Source organism: Lycorma delicatula, chromosome 11, assembly GCF_047948215.1.
Source record: "Lycorma delicatula isolate Av1 chromosome 11, ASM4794821v1, whole genome shotgun sequence".
In the NCBI taxonomy this organism is placed as follows: domain Eukaryota; kingdom Metazoa; phylum Arthropoda; class Insecta; order Hemiptera; family Fulgoridae; genus Lycorma; species Lycorma delicatula.
The window spans coordinates 63,986,476-64,005,429 of record NC_134465.1 but is presented as its reverse complement, the minus strand read 5'-3'; the positions used below and the strand labels follow the sequence as shown (position 1 = coordinate 64,005,429).

The window sequence follows — 18,954 nt, the reverse complement described above, 5'->3', positions numbered from 1 at the left end:
TGGTTTTATAATAAATATGTTTACTAGAAGGTTTTTATTTTTTGTTTACTCTGTAGTTATTTGATTGTTATTTTCAAACTGTTTTTTAGAGCACGACTTAAGCCAAATTTATAATAGTCTGTTTTTAACAAAATATGTTGGCATTTTTTAAAAAAACCCTATTTTTTTTCTTAAGCAAAATAAGATAAGCAAAAAGAATGATTTAGATAAGCAAAAATTGAATGATTGAAAATATAATTTGATACGACATTATGAAAAACAATTTAAAAACTCACAAATTACCTACTAATCTTATTATTTAGAAAAAAGTCATGCTTTATTTATTATTTTATAATTTCCATTAATATTAAAATAATTCTTTGATACATTTTTTAGGTAGATTTCATAAGAAACCTACCTATTGTTATACCATGATTCGACTTCTGGAAAATTTCAACATATCTTCACGTATCACATCCCCCAGACCCCAAAACCAACATCAGTTCTAAAGTTTATATTTCACTTTCTTGTGGGTACGATAACTGCTGTAATTTTGCGCCTATCACTTTCAAATTAATTTGAATTAGTGCGAAAAATCAAACCATGGTGGTGGAAATTAATATTTCCACTACCATGGTTTGATGGTTTCCACTTTTTCAAAAAACAGAATATCGTTATAACTTTCTTATTAAGTAAAATTGAATTCATTTAAAGTCCCTACTATTCTTTAGATAAGGACCTAAAACTTATCTTCAGTAAAGTTTTTTGATATCACCAACCACTGGCCCCGGGAGTGGAAAAAATGGAGTTTCAAAGACAAAAAAAATCTATCAAATCAGTTTAAAGGGGTTGTTAGTTCTCTAAACATTACCTAAAATTTTTGTCTGAAACAATTTTTGATATGACCAACCCTTATGGCAAGGGATGACCATAATGTTGCTGGAATTGTAAGAAAATGGGGCTTGTTGTAAGCTAAACATGTGAACCTTTTTTTCACATGCAACCATTCTCCTACTGAGTAGATTTGAAGTTTTTCTTAAGTTTAAGGTGGAAATCTTATTTATCCCCTACTTAGCACCAGTGAAATCTACCGCCGCCTTCAAGAATGCCAAAAGGGATTTTTTTATACCAACTATAGATGTTAATATGAAAAAAATGAACAAAAGTTTTTTTTTTTCCATAAGATAGATCTAAATGTACTCACTCCTTTTTATTCAGAAATTGTCATTATCTATCTAAAGCATTCTACATCTTCAGTTATTATTAGCAGTATATTACATAGCATCCCCAGTTCATTTTCAGGCACTTACCACTTTTCAACCAACTTTAAAAGAGGAAAATGTTCTCAATTTGGTCTGTCTTTTTACTTCCTTATAGGAGGTAAAGAAAGTATTGTGATTTCAAAAAAATATCCATTTTGACCATCTCTGAATCTATTTTGACTAGTTTTGGCATGACATCTGTATGTACATACGTACATATGTGCATATGTATGTACCTCGTATAACTCAAAAATGATTAGCCATAGGATGTTGAAATTTTGGATTTAGGACTTTGTAACATCCAGCTGTGCACTTTCCCTTTTGATTGTAATCCAAAAGTGTCTAAAAGAGATCAAAATCCAAAAAATTTGGATTTTGGACTTTTTCTTAACTGCAGTAATAAGCCCTCATTGAGAGCTTTTCAACGATATACCATAACTGGTACTTATTTTCACGAAATCCAGTGTTATAACCAAATAAAATTTTAATTAATGAAATATTATATTTGCATCTTACAAAGGGACGCTACATCGGTTCGAATTGGACTTAATCTCCTTTTTTTTATTTAAATATATTGATTTATTAATAATTATTAACCTCTGATTGTAAAAAAAATTTTACAATAAATAATAATTAAAAAATAACAGTACTAAAAAGAAATGCGAGAGAATATCAGAAGTTATTAATGAAATAAAATTTTATGTACTTTGCATTTTAAAAAAAAATGTATATGTGTAATTTAATAAACGTACAAGGAAGTCATGTGGTGTCCACATCAGATTATTTTTAAATAAAAAATCTCTTACTGATCATAAAATTATCTAGATTTTGTGTTACTTCATTGAGTGAAGTAACTGAAATCACCTAAACCTACTCGAGGCGGTAAAAGCGAGTCCGACACACAACTTGAACTAAAACACACAAAACATAACTAGTAAAGAATAAACAAAGACGAAGAAATAAGAACAATAAAAACAAAAGAGACAAAGAAAACAAAGGAAGCCCTGCTGGGACTAAACCCCCTCTCATAGCCTTTCTTTTGCTAGATAAACCATGAAATCCTCAACTTCAGACCATTCGGCCTGGTTGCTCCTCCAGTTCTGATGCAAATTCAGCACGACCCAAGAATATCCAGTCGACAAACAATCTTGTTACACTTCTCATCATATTTCACATACTCATATAGCCCAGGAAAAGTATCATCTAACACGTCACACAATGGACATAAACTCATACCAATCAGGCCCAATCTCGCCAGCTTGCCCTGATAAGCACCGTGTCCCAAAAAAAAAACTGTGTGACATACTAGTCTAGGGAAATCCAGGAGGCACGCAGCAAGCACCTAATGTCTGAGAATAGATCATGCGTATACCACCCATCTTCTGTCTCATCCCATCTAACCTGCCATAAATCAAATCCATGCTGCTCAATTTCCTGGATCTTTTCAGAAGTCAACTTACCCAATTAGTAGGGCCACCTTCATTTCTAATTGGACAGTCATTAGCATAATGTCCTTCCTTGCTGCAGTAGGAACACAGCTTCTTGCCCTTACATGCTTTGGCCACACGCCCAAATCCAGAACACTGGAAGTACTAACTCACTCTAATATAATCTTTAATTTTGCAAGATTCATACTCCACAAATAACCTACTCTTCCTGAGAAAAACAGCATGCAGTATTACATATGTAATAGTCACATGTTACTAATAGTTGTAATTCTTCATACGGAGACTACCATATGAATAATTACAACTAATAGTAGACACATTAAAAACTGTTGGTTTTTAATTACTCTTAGTTATTAAAAATATATATTACCAAAATTAGATTAATATCACTACTTCATGACATATTTTCATTTATATTTCATTCAATAGTTATTCAAGTTGTTCATTTAAATTGATTTATAAACACAGAAATATAATAAAAGGCAATCAGTTGGAGAAAATAATAACTAAAGAGCAAACAAACATTAAATGGTATGTAGCAAAAGAGAAGTTGATAATTCATATTGTTATACTAGATTGAAAAAAGATTTAAATAAAAAGATTAACTAAAATGGGGAAAAAAATTTCTTAGATGAATTATATATTGAAGGAAGAAGGAGCTAGAGAAAAACAAAAATGATATACTTTCAACAAAGTACGAAAGAAATTATCTGTGAAGACTATAAGAAACCAAGGCGAAATTCATTATAAAGAAGAACTACTTTGAAAACTGTCTACTAATCAGTACAAAAGAAGGTAAACACAATGAAAAACCATCCTGAATATATTTTCTTTAAAAATGTCCTTCAATTCAAAATCCAGCAGAAAATATATAAATAAAATAATTTTAATGAATCAATTAAAAAGATTAGGTGTACCTTTTCTTCTTTGTAAAGGAAGATTATAAAACATCTTTTTCTAAACAATATAATCAACTAATATTTAATAAAAATTACATATCATACCTAGACACTAAATAACTAAACAAAAGGAATTTGTACCCGATAAATTTATGAGACACAGATATAATCTGGCTTGTGCAGTCTGCATTTTCATTCCGCAATCAATGAATTTTTAAATAAACACCAAAAAAATATACTAGTTTTTTATATATTTTTTGCAATATAATAATGCTATATTTCTCTTTTACAGATCATTTTATCCGTCATATAGAGCGACAGAACTTACAGCGAGTGGAAGATGTCCAGTACAAGGACGTAAAGAAGATAATAATTCATTATTTATACCAGAATTAGATGATGATATTTGTACAAGACGTGGAACAATACTATGGTCAGATGACACATGTGTTCCATTGTATACTCAAGGACCATGTAATGAAGGTGAATGGGTTGTACCTGATAGAGGTAAAGGACATAGAAAAGGGCGTGGTAATGGATGGAAAATGGGAAAATGTGAATGTAGACCTGGTTTTACTGTAATTACATTACCGGATTCTGAAAATGGTAACAGTAAAACGATTTGTCAACCACCAGTTGTTACAATAGCAAGGTTCCTTAATAATAATAATAATAATTTAAATAATAAAAACCAAAATCTAGATGATGTTTCAGGAACTGCTGGTCTAGATAAAAATTAAGTTTAATTATCTGAACGACTAAGAAAGAGATAAAAAGTGTTTTCCAAAAGGCGATTCAAGAATATACAAAATTTTAGTCTAAACTGATTAACTAATTCAAAGAATGGTATAACCAGAGCACACAAATCAGATTAACTCATAAAATATCTAAGAACCATAACAATATAACAATACTGATTTACAAATAAACTAAATAATCAACAATACAGAAAAAATAAATTATACATCAAACTAAGAGCTGGTTAGACATTAACAAAAAATAATTAGCGATTCTAAATTTATACATACCTACTTATTTTTCAACAAATTTACCATTAAGCGTTTTTTTTTTTTAATTTTAAAGAAAATATTTTTTTTTTTATAATATCAACAAATAATAACATCACCTAGGGATTTGGCACTACAGGTTTCAACATCTAACTGTCTACAAACCATTAAGAATTCCACTACTTACAAGAAGAAGGAAAACAAAGGGGACCTAAAATAAGATAATACTATAAGGAGTGAATCCAAATGTTCCTATTGCAATGTTCTAAACAATACCTACAGAAGCAGGTGATGTACATGATCGTAAAGAATAATTCTATCATCATACAGCACATTTCAATTGTAAAAATGAAAGAAATACTTTTTTGATTCCAAAACAATACCTTTTAACTAACAATCATATAATGTTGAACTTGTACTTTTTAATTAAGCCATGACTGAATAAACAAATTCATTATTTTTTACTTGTACAGTGAAAAAATTATAAAAAATAACAAAATAGATAAATAAATGAAAATACAAATTAAGACAATTTAAACAATTGCGTTACAACATTTAACCTCAGCTTTTTCCTGACTGATGACAGTTACAATTTTAATTAAGATAAACTAAACACCTTCACTGCAACTGAATTTGAATAAATGGTGTGGCTTAACAGCCACACCATTTAAATAAAGGTAATAAGAAATTGGAGGCGACCTGTTTAAATGTAAATAAATCCATCAGTAATTTTTGCTAATCAATATATCAGCAAATTTACATTCAAAAAAATAATGAAAAACCAAATAGAGAAAGAAAGACATTAATTAGCATTTTACAAAAAAAGGGAAAATTTAAGAGATCTTAAATCTAGATGAAATGTTTTACTTAAAAAAAACTCTGTTACTAAAAGAAAATAGATTTATTCCTAAAAAGAACAATAAAGTTGTGTTACAAGGAACCTGATGAAAATAATTAAAAATAAACACAAAAGTAACGAACATAAGAAACAAGATATAGTAAACAATAAAGAAAAACAGAGAGAGCAATTTATCACATAACTAAAATCCTTTAAACTATTTTAATTTTTAAAAAAATAAAGTAGAACACCACCAAGAAAAGTTATTTTAAGAAACTCACTAATTCCAAGAAGAATTGTTTTTCTTATTTTGACAAACAATCAAAATCTTTTAAATGTATTGTAGTTTTTTCTAACAATTTTTACAAAGGAATGTAATGTGTTGGTGCAACACCAACTGCTTATTAGTCTCAATAACTTTAATTATTTTTTTTAAATATTATATAACAAAAGTACCAAAAAGTTTCAAAAAATACACCGAACTACACATTAAATTGCATATTTTAAAATAATAATAATTTAACATAACCAATCAAAATAAAGTTATCAAAAAAGTATAGATGAAAGGGCTGTGTGTTAACAGATTAGCACTAAACAGAAAGAATGTTAATAAGTGTAAAGTCAGTCAAATAACTGATGACTCAAAAAAAAAAAAAAGTTCATAAAACAATTAAAATTTAAACTCTAATATAAAATACTTATTTATTGGTTAAAAAAAATATTGACCAATTGTCTCCAATAAATCAATTTATTAATTATTAAAACCCTCAATTTTCTTATTTTAATTTTTTTAATGAAAACTGGGAGGAGGTACAGAAAATATGTTAATGAATTCAGTTGTGTATAATAAACTTGAAAGTAATAAAAGAAAAATGATGTACTCACTCAAATTTTTGTTTTATGTCACTCAGTACGTCTTCTAGGTAAGTAACACGATTATCACGCTGTCTTAATTCCTTTTCTAGATAAACAATGCGTTCTGTCTTTTCATCAACTTTCAACTAAAAAAAAAGAATAATAATAATAGTAGTAGTGATAATAAATAGGCAAAGACAAAAATTAATAAAAAATATGAACAGATTATTTTTAATTATTAGATAATAGGCATGATATAACTTAATGCTCTATATTGACATAACCTATCTTATGGCATTACAATGATTTAAGCATTTAATAATTTTTTTTTTAAAATTATTCATCAACAATTTAAAAAATAGACTTATACATTTTCCATTATTAACATTTATATTTCAACAGCCAATCACAAAAACAAAGTTGTAAATGTCTTAGACAATGCCTATACAAAGTTGTGTGAGTGAAAATGTGAGCTTTCAAATAACCCCGTAAGAAACACCAGTTGCAATAAAGGCCAATTAACTGGAGCACCATTGAACATCATCAAACTGAAGAAGACATCCGGGGAATACAGCACACAGGGTGTTCATCAAGTCGTAATGTATAAGCTGTAGCACCACATGAGTAGCTGCTGAAACCAAATTCTCCTCATATTCCAACTATGATGTCTCAAATTAGGCAGGAAGACAGTTTTCAACCATATGGATATAAAATTTCGCATTCACTGTCACAGAATCTTGTCATTACTGAACTCTACTTCCCTATGCTGAAATGACCAATATCAGTAGTTTTCTTTGTTTACAGATCCACTGAGCAAACATATCACTTTGTCATTGATCATTGATGAAGCATCTCTCAATTTCGTCATGCTTTAATACAGCTGCTCCACCAGCTGATTGACAAAGATGCCTCTCAAAGGTTATTCTCACACGTTCAATATTTTCAGGTAACTGATTGGTATTTTGATTAGTATGAGTTGTATCCTGTACAGATATAGTCACATCCCATTGTGCACCTAACTGATTATTATTTTTCTTAAAGATACAGCCCCACATTGCTGATCATCAAACATCCGACAATCGATTTGCTTAGCACAATTCCACATAAAATATTCACTGCTGCACAGTTCTATTGTTCACTGAATTCAAAGCCAGACACAACCTAACTACCACTGTTAACAACCCCTAAATCCACACAAGAATGTTGCTAATTCAAAATGGAAAATGTTAATTATCATTTCATTAATTTCTATGTTGAGTAATGCTTACCTTTCTTAGGTTCATTCTTTTATCACTTGGTTAAGACAATGTAGTGGTTCCAAAACACGTCAACAAGTAATAAAAGAATGAAGCTAAGAAAGGTAAGCAGTACTCAATGTACAAACTATAGTGATCCTAACAGAAACGATAATAGCATTTATTATCTTAATAACAACAATCATTCCATTATGTTATCCTTTTCAGATCATGTAGCCTTGAAACTGGTTATGTACAGCGTCAGTTTTAAAACGCTGTTACAAAATTATTTTATATGCCATCTAAGTTGGTTATTTTTTTTATATTCACAAAGGAATCAGTTTTATTACACAATTTGAACGACGTTTATACTATGTAAAATGTTTTTTTTATTTAGACTAGAAAGAATATGGCCATTTTTTTCTCAGAGATGTGCTTGTGTGTGTGTGACTTGTGTATTATAATTGCTATGAGGATTACGGATTTATTTATTATTTACAAAAATAGCTTATGTTACTAGAAACATATCGATGTATTGAAACACATAATAAATTATAATATACGGCACACACAAAAAAATAAGGAATTTGTGGTCATAAATACGTCACTTTTACTTAAGGTCTATAAATATCTTTTCTCACAAATGATATCGGTAAACATCGATTTGTAAAATGGTTTTTTGTCAATCTGAATAGCCTTTTGAGTGATGGGAATTTTTATAAAACGTAGTTTTCTGAATCTACTTTCACTTATACTAACATGTTACTAATCTGTGATTAATGACACGGGTTTTTCATCATATTTTGCCCAATTTTCAACCGATTTGCTTGAAAGTATTATTTTTAAAATCAGCAAACTATGTTTCATAAACACAAAGCAAAAAAAAAATTTTGCTAATAAAAAACGCGGTAGAAATGTGCAAAAAAATTCTACAATTAAATTATAGTAATTTTGATACTGTTTCGATTTTTTTTTTGTTACAGGCATAAAAAACATCAATCATAACGTTTTTTTTTTGTCAGAATCTGTTAAATCTCTTTAATATACTGTAATTTTTTGAAATTTTTTTCACAAGAGGGTAGCATAAGACTATGAAGGGAGGCAATCAGATACAAACATATTTTCACGGAGCGCTAATCAACTGCGGATCATTGTGATCGGATCATGTGATAGTTAATTATAATTTTAATGTTGATTATCATTTATTGCATTCTATATAAACAACAGTATTATGATGAAAATAAAGACTGGATATTGAGCAAGAAATTAAGGGCAAATAATTTTATGATGATTAAAATGCTGAGTTATAGTTCTGAAACTCCAAATGACTTATAATAATAATAATAATTTATTACTTTTTTTTACACTCAATTTGCATAAATTTCAATGAATAATTTTTTTTAAATTTAATGCTTTAATCTTTAAAGTGTTTAAATTCACTGTAAACTAAAAAAAAAGTTCTGGTTATAAGTAATGAAAAACTTAAAAGGAAACATAAGCTACATAAAATAACTGAAAAGGTTAAACAACAAAATTAGAATTACCTACCAAATCAAACACTACACAATAATGCATAGCGCATGCTTTAAAGAAACATGGCAACTTATTTGAAAATTATTGAAAAGTCAATTGTAGATATACTTTTTTAAGTTAATAACTGAGTTTTCTATTTGAACACTACAAAACAAAAAAACATAGGTGTAAATATAATCATTCGAAAGATACTACATGCCGATAGAACAATGAATTTCAATTGTTTTAAAAGGTTTGCATTAACCACCATCTTAATTTTTAAGTGTGTGCGTGTATAATATGTATGTATATTTTTTTTGTTTAAAAATTAAAAATACAAACCAGTAGAGCATCTTTTTGTTGATCAAGAGTATTTAAATTAGCTGACATTGTACAACGATCACTACGAATATTATGAAGTTCTCGTTCTAACATCAAACGTTCACGTTCTAATTCTTGAATTCTATCCAAAGCACTTGCCAGTTCAGCTTCAGTCTGCGTTAATATATCTTGAGATGTATTTAATGCTCGATCAGTTTGTTCTTGCAACATTCTGTAAAATACAAAAATCAATGCTCAACTAAACGAAATGTGATATCAAAATTTAGACTAGTACTACAAAATAAAAAAAATACAGTGAAGCATAGCCATATGCATGTAACACCGGTTAGGCAATGACCTTCAAGAGATATCAAGCCAGGTTTCACTGTTACAAATATATTGAAATTTGTTATATATGTTTTGGAATAACCACATTAACGACATCTTTAATTTCATTATGGAATGTACATTAGAGCAGATCAACAAACTCTAGACAAAATTCCAAAAATATGTAATCTTTGGAAGATTGAATAAGCTGATGACAATAAACAATGAGCAAGTGCTTGTAATGGCAATAGTACTTCTGTTAGATGGATTTTGCACGATAAATTTAATTTTTGATTGCGAATAATCATTTCTGATATGACCACATTCCCAAATTAGTACCTTACAATTTCTTTCTCTAATCCAATATGAAACTTCAATTGAAGAGTTACCATTATAAGAGCCTACAGAATATCCAGTTTCAGTTGCTTTGCAACTGAAGCTGTGGGTGTGTGACAAAAGAACAAGAGTATTCTGAAAAGGATAAAACCTAACAAACCTAATTTAAATCAGATTTTTTTTTTAAAGAACTAGTCTCAGCATGTTATATATAAGTAATGCTTTTTAATACAAAATACATCTGGCATAATGGATGTAAATTGACAATAACAACACACTGAAAATTTATTCTGTTAAGTTACAAGCACATAATATGCAACTACAATAACTCACAAACACTAAATTATTAAATATTTATACTGTAATATTTTGATTTAATAGAAATAAAATAAAGGATATAATTTAATTATATTAATTTTTACACACAAACAAATGCATTCATTTATTTATATTCATACACATGTATAGATAAACATTTTATATAAAATAAAAATAATCTCTCGAATATTCATATTATTCCTCTGAGCCTTTAAATTGTGTTTAAATTCTATTAAATAAACCACCTAGTACAGAATATTGAGATAAGACCTATCTTACCTTAATCTTTTGTGAAAGTACTTTCGTAAAATCCATCACATATAATCTGACACATATCGGGCAGCCTCGATGTCAGATTACCAGAATTTGTCACATTACTGTAATTACCTAATTTCAATGGAGTAACCAACAGAAAATGTTACTTACAGTAATCAATAGTCTTTTGTTTTTTTGCTTTAAAATTATTTTAGGTACAGTTTATAATTATTTTCTCACAAACATTTTAATGTTAAAATTTTAGCAGCTGCCCCTTCATTTTCTTTAGCCCACTTGAAACACACATTAAACACACTCAAAGCACTTTCATAACCTACAGTACTAATTGATTGCAAAGCTGTCATGTTTTTTTATCATCTTCTTCACCCTGATCCAGCACATCTTCATAACTTTCATCTGCATTTCCGGTCAGCCATTCATTTACATCGTCTCGTGTCAGTCCTTCTGAGTGATCCTAACAGCACAGTTGGGCTAACGACTTCCTAATGTCATTTATTTAAGCATCAGGACTGAAATCACTACTTTCAGATGTCATTGACATTTGTTCAATTTCCACTGGTTTTTTGCATAAATGTAATACAGGAGTTGGCCACAAATTTTTCAAAGAGCACACTATTGTTTTGGCAGGAATATTTTCCCACACTTGTGCAAGATCAAACACAATGTCTTTAAGATTTATTTCTTTTAAACATTTTAAAATAAGTATATTTTCTGATTAACTCATTATACTATACAATACTCTTTGTAATTTGTTTTAACCATCTGAATTACATTTTGATCCATCGGCTGAATGATAGCTGTAACAGTTAACGGAAGAACTAAGACACAGATAAATCCATCTTTACTTTCTAAGTCTTAACTTACCTTAGGTTGGTCATCCACATTCAGCTTTAATTTTTGTATATTACAGGAAGTCTTACATTTTTAAAAGCCCTAGGATTTTTGGACTTGCCTATAACAAGCAATTGAAGTTTATGGGTACCACTCATGTTTGAACAAGGAATAAACGTGATTCTATTTTTCGATATTTTGCGATCTGGAGTGCTCTTTTCAGCAATATGGAAGAATGATTTTTTTTCAGTAGCAACCTCAAAAATAACTCGCTCCTGGGCATTACAAACCTGGTTCAGAACCAAAACCCAACTCTTGGACTGTCATAAAATAGGGGTCGACAACAGTAAAATCACAATAGTTTCTCACCTGTGGTAGTTAGTAAACCGATTCCACAGCACTTCTTAAATTTGTCAAACCACCTGTCACATGTGCGGAAAGCTTCATCTTCATCATTTCCTTATAGAAAAGCTTAGCTTTTTCTTTGATGACTTCACCAGAAGAAGGAGTAAGTTTGGAACTTCCTTGGATAAACTAAGCATTAAGTGTATCTTCCATTAACGGGAATGTACCAGATTTTTATACTTCCTGAACACTTTTATCACTGACATTATCTTTTAAAAATATTTCTACTTTTACCCATGTTTTTGTAAGTCATAAATCGTTGCATGTCCAATTTCGTACAGTGAAGCTATGTCACCAATTTTTTCACCTTTGTCAATTCGTTTAAAAATTTCTGCTTTTTGAAATAAACTTAGTGTGATGAGCTTACATTTTTGTGATTTCGACAAGCTGTCCCCCAGTACTCCACAAGTGCCGGCCAGCTGCACCACGCACTCAACTGCAGACACAGCTAATGACATTGTTGGCCTACTCACTTAAAACATTGTATTCACCACTTGGCCGTGGTGTCTCTTCTCTCTGTTTTATCAATTGTGACAAGCATAAAAGTTGAAAGTAAAAGAAAAATAATAAAAAAAGATATTAGCATTACACAAATTGATTCACAGTTACACAGAAAGTGTCCAATTACTGGAGGTGTCAGACTAAAAATATTCTTTTCTAATACATTTAATTTTATGTAATCTTTATTAATTTTTAATATTTCTAAATTTAAGCTAATACCAGAAATAACATTTTTATTGTTTATTAAATAGTCTGCCTATAGGTAAACTAAATTTATTATTTTTATAATTTCTATAATGTTCAAGAAATTTAGTTTTAAAGAATTTATTTATTTGTTTGTATAAATAGCACCACAATCATTACATTTAATTTTATAAATTCCACACAGATTCTTTATTTTCTTATTTTTATTTTTTAAATATTTTATTATGTACTTTCATGAAAAATTTTATGTCTTATCTCAATATTCTGTACTAGGTAGATTATTTAATAGAATTTAAATATAAGACTAAAGTAATCAAATACTACAGCGTTTTATTATAAAATTAGAGCCAGGCTTTAGAATCACATATACATGTGTACCTAATTGTTTCCTTTTCCGAGAATTTGGACCTACCTGTGAAATTTCATAATTTTATAAATCTGTTGTGTGGTCAGTAAAATGTTTACAATTTACATACACAGTAACTTTATCACAGTAATAATTATATATTTTTCTGATTAATTTATAACATATTTTTATCAATTATTTAATTCTTAATTACAACAGAAAAATTTTGAATGTTACTTCAACCTGTATGAAGTGAGAAAATTCCTCGACGATTAAGGTGAGTGTAAGTGTCCTGAGTACTTTTTTTGTAACTATAAAAAAGTAAACAGAATTTTTTTAAATTTGATTTGATTTTTAAAGCATTTTTAACTGCATCAATGTTCTTAGAATTAAATTCTTCACCTTTTTATTCTTGATTTATTTATAACAGTTTTATTTGATTATTGGCAATTTAACAAAGTAGATCAACAACAAATTAAAAACCTTTTTGATTTCAATTTTTTGGGTTTTAAAGGAGATATAGTTCTGAGAACCATTATTTCCAATTTTTGGGGTAACCTTTCATTCAAAAACCACTAATTTGATTTTATCTGCGCCAATGTTTTTGGCACATGAACTGATACACAAATTTTCCCGAAAAACTTCTTCATTTAAAAATTTCTTTCATTTATGACAAAATCTTCAAAAGTTTTAAAATTTCCAAAACTTTTTTTAATTCCTTATTATACAAACATGGAAATATTTAACCATTTGGCTAGACAAATCAGGAATGAAAATAATTTTATTTCAGAAATAACTGAAAATAGCCTTGCAATAAGGTTAAACTCAATACACTTTAAAAGCTTTCACTTACAGCAAATAATCAGACTGGAAAATTGAATTAATTAAGATCTGAATACAAGGAATCCTACAAACAGGCCACATCAGAAATCTTCAACTACATAATTTATTTCTTATGCACTCAAATGTTCAAAAAGTGACACAACCTTATAGGAAAATGAGTAAGTTACAACAGTTGTTGAAAGGGGCCTTCATTATACGATTCACATAATTGAATATGTATGATCTTAATGTTGTAACTTTTTTGAGGAATTGTGGCGACACATCGTTCAATTTTGCTCAGCAATTCGATGTTGTGAGGATGAGTTTTGTAAACATATCTTTAAGGTATCCCCACAAGAAAAAGTAAGGAGAGAATAATAAATCAGGAGACTGAGGGAGTCACAACACCTTCCAAATCACTATTCCACGAAAACATTGATCCAAGAAAGTAATAGTGTTGTTGGCTGTATGAGCCATACCATTGTGCTGCTGAAACCATGCGTACTTTAGCCAGTCTGCAGGTATAGTGTTTACAAATTGTTGCATCTGTATGTAGTGCTCACTGCTCACTGTGCCATGAAAGAATGTCATGAATATTCGCCTACATGAAATTTCACATCAGACACCCACTTTTTGTCTGTCCAGCTGATGCGAATTTTCCTTACACCAAATGCATGAATTCTATGCTTTCACGTATCCCTCAAGATGGAACCACGCCTTGTCAGACCAAAACCAAAAACTGAGTTCTTCAAAGCTACATATATTTTCCAGTGTCTGCAGGCAACAACTCATGAACAACAGGAATTCTGTATGGATGCATCTTTAAACACTTGGAGGGACCAGACTGGCTAGATAGATGTTGCAATGACTTCTTAGCACTAACAGAATATGCAGCTTGCACATCGATCAACTTTTCTGGTGTTAGTACTTATGGTTGCATCTGCCATATTCCCTGTCTCTTGTGACTTTTCGTACAGCCACTTGATGAAGAACTTGTTTGGTGCATCCACACCATACTTTTCTGTAATAGCATTCTGGGTCTGAGCAAAATTTGCACATCTAATGTGTAGAGAGACGATGAATATGCTCTCCCGCACTGTAAACCTATTTTTCCTCAATTATATCAGCAACAAAAGAAGGAACATTCTTCCATAAGGTTACATCACTTTTTGAACATTCTGTACTAAAATGTACTTAGTTTTATCATATTTCCTACAGTTACTGCTCCCTACATCTCAATCACTATCCCTGTCTATACCTACATACAGTGCATAACAACTCCTTTCTTCCACATCAACCATAGCTATTCTCTTTTCATTTCAGACACCAGCTGATATGAAAGTTTTTTTTTTGCCACTCATCAGACATCCTCTGTATATGAGCACATCAAATGAACTAACGTTTTTTCAATCTTATTCATTATTGGTTTTTTTTCATAAAACATTCATATAAACTTCGCTTATGTTATCCCCTCTTGGAAATACCACCTGAGAAAATTGATCCTAAAGCAACAGCATTTCATTATACCTTCACATATCTTCCAGCATTCAACATCATATGTAAAAACTGGCTTCACTATAGTTCTATACATTATTTTATAACCATTTACTTGAATTTTGTTAGACCAAAGAAAGGAAATAAGTTTAATTAGGACTATTTTGGCCTGAACCATTTGAAGTTATATCTTTCATATAATAATCCAGTTTGAGAAAACATATTCCAAATATTTAAATGCATATACTCTCGAATGACATCATTGTTTATTTTAATATCCTCTTCTACCTCCCTCAACATCATTGCAAAGTACTTTCTTGCCATAATTTAGTTTAACTCCCAATTATTCATATTCCTTTTAATAATTTTTTGATTGTAAAGGTGCATCAGCCAAAAAGCAGAGTTTATAAGAAGTACCTTTCAATATTTACGAGTATTCCTATCAGCATATATTTTTTTCATCCAATTATTTTCAGCTGGTAATATCTTGAACTAAGCTCAAGACAAATTATAATCACTCTGACATTATAAAGGCAGTTGAAAACTCTTCAATTTTTTTAGATATATATTTTTATATATTAAAAATACTTCTCGCAGACTGATTTTTAATTCTGTATTTTATTATAGTTCTATTTCACTTTTAGCATGGCATAGGCGTTTTACTTTTATGCGGTTGTTTTATATTACTGTTATTTAATTTTATGTTAATTTTTAACTTTTACAGTAATATTGTGTTCAGGTGCTGCTAATGATACTTTATTGAATATCCAGAAAAAGCAATCTGCTTAGAATAACATACAACACTTGAAACAATTTGTTGATCGGAACACTATCACAAGCTATTTTGAGATCAATGTGTTTCTAAAATTCAGTCCATTCTTTTTTAGAAAAGTTGAAATCAATGAAAAAAAAATTATTAGTGTAAAAATCTTTTAACCCAATAATGACTTTGATCTTCAAAAGTACTATCCATCCTTTTTTTATTCTCCCATGCAGCCTTCCTAGAGATAATGAACCATTAAAATGTGCTCAATAAAATGAAAATTTCATTTTTTGATATCTTTTGATATAACTTTTAAATTTGATTCTAGAAACAGACAGTTTGTTGTCCTGCATAATTCTATATCCTTTAATTCTCACAGGCTTGACATTTAGGCTATTACATTTACACGGTTATTATTAAATAATAATTATTCAAGAGATCAACTTTAAAATTATATGAGATTTATTAACTTATATTTATATCCAAAATAACCAAAGCAAGTTAAAAAAAAAGAAACCTAATGAAATACTCAATTAATAGCACTCCAATACAAAAATTCACAACTGCAGCTTCTAAGATTAAAGAACCCAAATAACTTTCAAAATACATAACAAATAATTAAAACACAGAATTTAACAGCAATGAATTTAAAAATTAGCAATGTAACAATTTTATAAATATCTTGTGCATGTGGACACACACACCATTTTACTTTATATCTTTCAGTAAAATAGCCTCACACCCACTTATAGTTAACGATGGATAAAATTTTGTAGCAAATGAAAAAATGGCTACTTGATTGGAATCAACCCAGATTCTTCCAGATGGATATCAGAGAATGCTACCATTCAAAAATAGAGGTTTGCATATCTTTGATTAAACAAAATCTTTAAAACAAAGAACTTACTTGACATGACTAAGTTGAGAACGTTGATGTGCATGTTCACTATATATTTTATTCATTTCATCCCGATGACATTTTAAATCATCTTCTAATGATCTTGTCTTACTATTTAAGTCATTTATATTACTTAATAATTCTCTCCTTTCATGTTCCATTTTATTTATTTTTTCTTCAAGACACAATTGTGTTTTTTCCATTCTGGCTACTTCACATGCATTTACTTCAGTAATATCCTATCAAAGTAAAAAAATAATTAAAAAATTAATATAATAAACAATCTTTAAAAAAAAATAACTACTTTTTTTTAATTCTAGACTGCCATAGAAAATCAGTTTTCTCTGGAGATATAAATTCTATAATAGGTGAAAAATTTTGGTTCTGCAATTGCTAGCGATCAGCTGATATAATTTGGCATAACTTAGCATAATGAAGCACATAAAATCACAAAAATAAAATATACAAAATGAACAAACAAAATCAAAATCAAGACAACAACTTTACTATCGCTTTGTATGATATATATCTGTGTAAAAAAACATTAACAAACAGTAACATTCACTGATGCTAATACAAGGACAGTAGCGTGAAATCCTGAAGACAAGTCATAGATATGATTGAAAAGATTTTAGCAAAATCCTAAAGACAGTCACAAAGAAAAGATTTTAAACTTTTAGAAAAAGCTATTATAAAATTTGATTCAGTTTACTATTGTATTTCAGTTATTTTCAAATTGCCGTACTATAAATGTTAAAAATATTTTTAAATTACTATATTCAGTACTTAACATTCTTACAATTAAAATAACCTATATAAAATGTATGTGCGTTTTCCATGTGAGATAGAATACATTATTTTCAAAAACCAAAAATTAAGATTAAATTTATATCAAATACCACATAAACCTTTCAGTTTATAGGATTGTGTATGGACTAAATAGATGTCTCTGCTCAGCGACTTTCTGTTTTTAAGTCATTAACATCTGAGGTATTTTGATTGAAGTACAATAAAGCATTCCCCAAAATGGAATCTAACAAGAATGAATAAGAAATCTGTTTTGAGGAGGTTTCCGTCTTGCAGAGTTTCATTAAAATCAAGCTAATTTATAGTTAGATCTTGTGGAATGGATTATACGAATATAAAATGAAGTTAGACAATGTTATACATTCAGAATATTCCGAAAACTTATGTATTGTATATGAATTACATTATTCGCTTTTTTTAAATTGTAAAATTTTTTAGAGAATACATATTATATTGTTTAATGTATAAATTTTGACTTAACAGAGTGGTAGTGAAAACTGTTTTCATTCACTCTCATAAAAAAACTCCTTGGTATATATACTTAATAGTATATATTCTGAAAGTGTAAATTCTCAAGTTTTTTTTTTATTTTTAATACACTTCGATGTGTACAACATTCATTGCCCTGCATATGTCTAACCAATAATCCAGCTCTTCCCACATACTTGACAGCATGTCGGGTGTAAGGAATCCTACTGCCACAACAATCCTCTCCCATAGGTGATTGCTGTCACAGATTTTATCCAAATAAACAATGTTTTTCACATGCCCTCATAAAAAGAAATCTAAAGGAGTCGAGTCTGGGCTTCTTGGTAGTCATGCAATCAGCCTTCCTCTTCCAATCCACCTGTTTTGAAACTGATGTTTAATTTGGACAAATGTTTGCAGCACAGAAACAGATGGTATGGTATAATGCAGCAAAGCATTGTTTAGCTGATAGAAAATTAATCCTTTTTCTTCTTCAATATTATCAATCTGTGGAAAGACATAAAGTTTAAGCATATCACAGAAAATATCCCCATTGATTGTGATTTTTACAAAAATTAACAAGCCCACAGTACGGTCATTCATCAGTCTGGACCAAACATTGACTTGGAAGAGTCGTGCTGAAGTTTAATAATTTAATGCAACGGGTTTGATCCCCAAATCTACTAATGTGGAATCTACTAATTTGAAACCTTGAAATTTTTCAGGTAGCTCTCATTTTCATCAATGTTACTAAGCATTAAAGCTGCAAACTCTAATCTTTTCACTTTATCATTGGGTCTTT

General features: G+C 29.4%; 2 protein-coding genes across 3 annotated transcripts in view; one reads left to right on the top strand and one right to left on the bottom strand.

Annotated features, from left to right (window-relative positions):
• LOC142332422 (uncharacterized) overlaps window positions 1-5,064 on the top strand; it is a 53,544-nt gene extending 48,480 nt beyond the window's left edge. The window contains exon 7 of the mRNA XM_075378866.1: window positions 3,881-5,064. Within this exon, the coding sequence (XP_075234981.1) occupies window positions 3,881-4,328 (448 nt within the window). The 3' untranslated portion in view covers window positions 4,329-5,064. The remainder of the gene's footprint in view (window positions 1-3,880) is intronic.
• The window catches only part of LOC142332354 (uncharacterized), a 195,975-nt gene that overhangs the window by 117,320 nt on the left and 59,701 nt on the right, over window positions 1-18,954 (bottom strand). For both annotated transcript variants that reach the window (XM_075378758.1, XM_075378759.1), the window contains exons 15-17: window positions 16,887-17,116; window positions 9,378-9,588; window positions 6,319-6,434 (exon numbers count right to left, since the gene is read on the bottom strand). In XM_075378758.1, coding sequence (XP_075234873.1) covers window positions 6,319-6,434; window positions 9,378-9,588; window positions 16,887-17,116 — 557 coding nt within the window. The remainder of the gene's footprint in view (window positions 1-6,318; window positions 6,435-9,377; window positions 9,589-16,886; window positions 17,117-18,954) is intronic.